At 26.1% G+C, this 1,797-nt stretch overlaps 1 protein-coding gene across 1 annotated transcript in view; it reads right to left on the minus strand.

The window, feature by feature from the left end:
• LOC107471077 (ABC transporter B family member 15) overlaps positions 1-505 on the minus strand; it is a 14,737-nt gene extending 14,232 nt beyond the window's left edge. The window contains exon 1 of the mRNA XM_016090521.3: positions 82-505. Coding sequence (XP_015946007.1) covers positions 82-342 — 261 coding nt within the window. The 5' untranslated portion in view covers positions 343-505. The remainder of the gene's footprint in view (positions 1-81) is intronic.
• Between the last annotated feature and the right edge of the window lie 1,292 nt (positions 506-1,797).

Here is a 1,797-nt window from a genome sequence, read left to right on the forward strand (position 1 = left end):
TAATAATAATAATAATAATAATAATAATAATAATAATAATAATAATAATAATAATAATAATAATAATAATAATAATAATACCTTGTTTATGTTATGAGTGAAACCACCACCTCCTTCAAGATTAGAAAAACTTCCAAGGTTGTTCATCATCTTGCTAGTGATGAACAAGACCAGAGGTGTGGTTAATCCATCTCCAATTGCCCCCAACAAACCAAAGAGCATGAAAAACCAGTCTTTGGTATCTGCATGCATGAAAATTGAACTTATTGACCCATTCTTTTTCTTCTTCTTCCTACTACTAACCATGGCACCAACACTATTATCATTATTATCCACATCCATCACAAAAAAAAAATAAATACACAGTAGAAGAGAGTGAGCACTATAATACTACTACTACTACCAATAATAATAGTAGTAGTGATTATTAAGCACTTTGGGCAATTGATATTTGCAATGTTATGGTGAGAATTTATAGGAATTTTGAGTGAGTGCTTTGAGGGGTATATATTAGATTATTTAGATATATGCTAAAACTAGCTACTAATTAATTTAGTGATTGATTTTTAACATAATAATAATAATAATAATAATAATAATAATAATAATAATAATAAGAGTAAATATTTTTTCCGGTTCTTAACCATTTATCCAATAGACTTTACACCTTTTAAAAAATTTAAAATCTCAAATCGGTCCCTATCTATTTTGATATATGTACGTTTCAGTTCCTGATTAGGGATCAGAAAGGACATTTATTCAAAATAGATAGGAACTATAACGTACATATATCAAAGTAGATAGAGACCGATTTGAAGTTTTAAATTTCTTAAGGGGTGAAAATTCATCGGATAAATGGTTAGAGATCGAAAAAGACATTTACTCTAATAATAATAATAATAATAATGTAGAGGATATATGTGAAGAGGGGATCTAATGACAACCTTATGTTTAATTTGACTTTGTAATAATCACTAGAAAATAAATGAATTTAGTTCTAAAAATGATAAATACTAATTGTTGTTGCTGGATAAGATGAAAATTAGATTAAGGATGTTTAGTATTGTGTATGATAATTAATTTTTATTTACTTATAATAAGTATTTTAATAGATAGGACAACTTACTTAACGAAGTAATAACATTCCATTTTAATAATGGGGTTTTATCTTTCTTTCTTTTTTTCAATAAAATTCTTGACTTAATTAATAAAATTGATAAAAAAAAAGATTTTTTCTTAAAATAGTATATACAAAAGCAAAAGCGTCACTAATGACGACATGTATGTAGGGAGCAAACCGTAGTGCTGTTTGTTCTTTTTTTCCCCTTAAAATTTTATTTTAGTATGATGTTTATATTATTTTATTCTTAGTAAAACTGGCTCAAATATAGTAGACAGGAACATGGCGATGCATGAATGTAACCATTGCTTATTAGTATTAGTTAATTAATTAACTAGCTTGGTCCCCACATACACATGATTAAGTGATTATAGTAGTCACTGACAGCAACAAAACTACCTTTGCCTTGTATTGATTTGATTAATTATATACCTTTCAATGAGTGTTAGTATATATATATTAAGATGCATAAAGGCATTATTATCTTTTATAACTTTTTAGAATTAGTATTCTATATATTTTGAAGTTATTAATTAATAGATGTTGTAATGAAAATAAAATTGAAGGGTAAAGTATTAAGTTGGTACCTACGTTTGGACGTATTTCTGTTTTGGTCTTTAAGGTTTAAAGTGTCTTATTTAAATCTAAAAAAGTTTCATTTTACTTCAATTTAGTTC

This window comes from Arachis duranensis, chromosome 10 (assembly GCF_000817695.3).
Source record: "Arachis duranensis cultivar V14167 chromosome 10, aradu.V14167.gnm2.J7QH, whole genome shotgun sequence".
In the NCBI taxonomy this organism is placed as follows: domain Eukaryota; kingdom Viridiplantae; phylum Streptophyta; class Magnoliopsida; order Fabales; family Fabaceae; genus Arachis; species Arachis duranensis.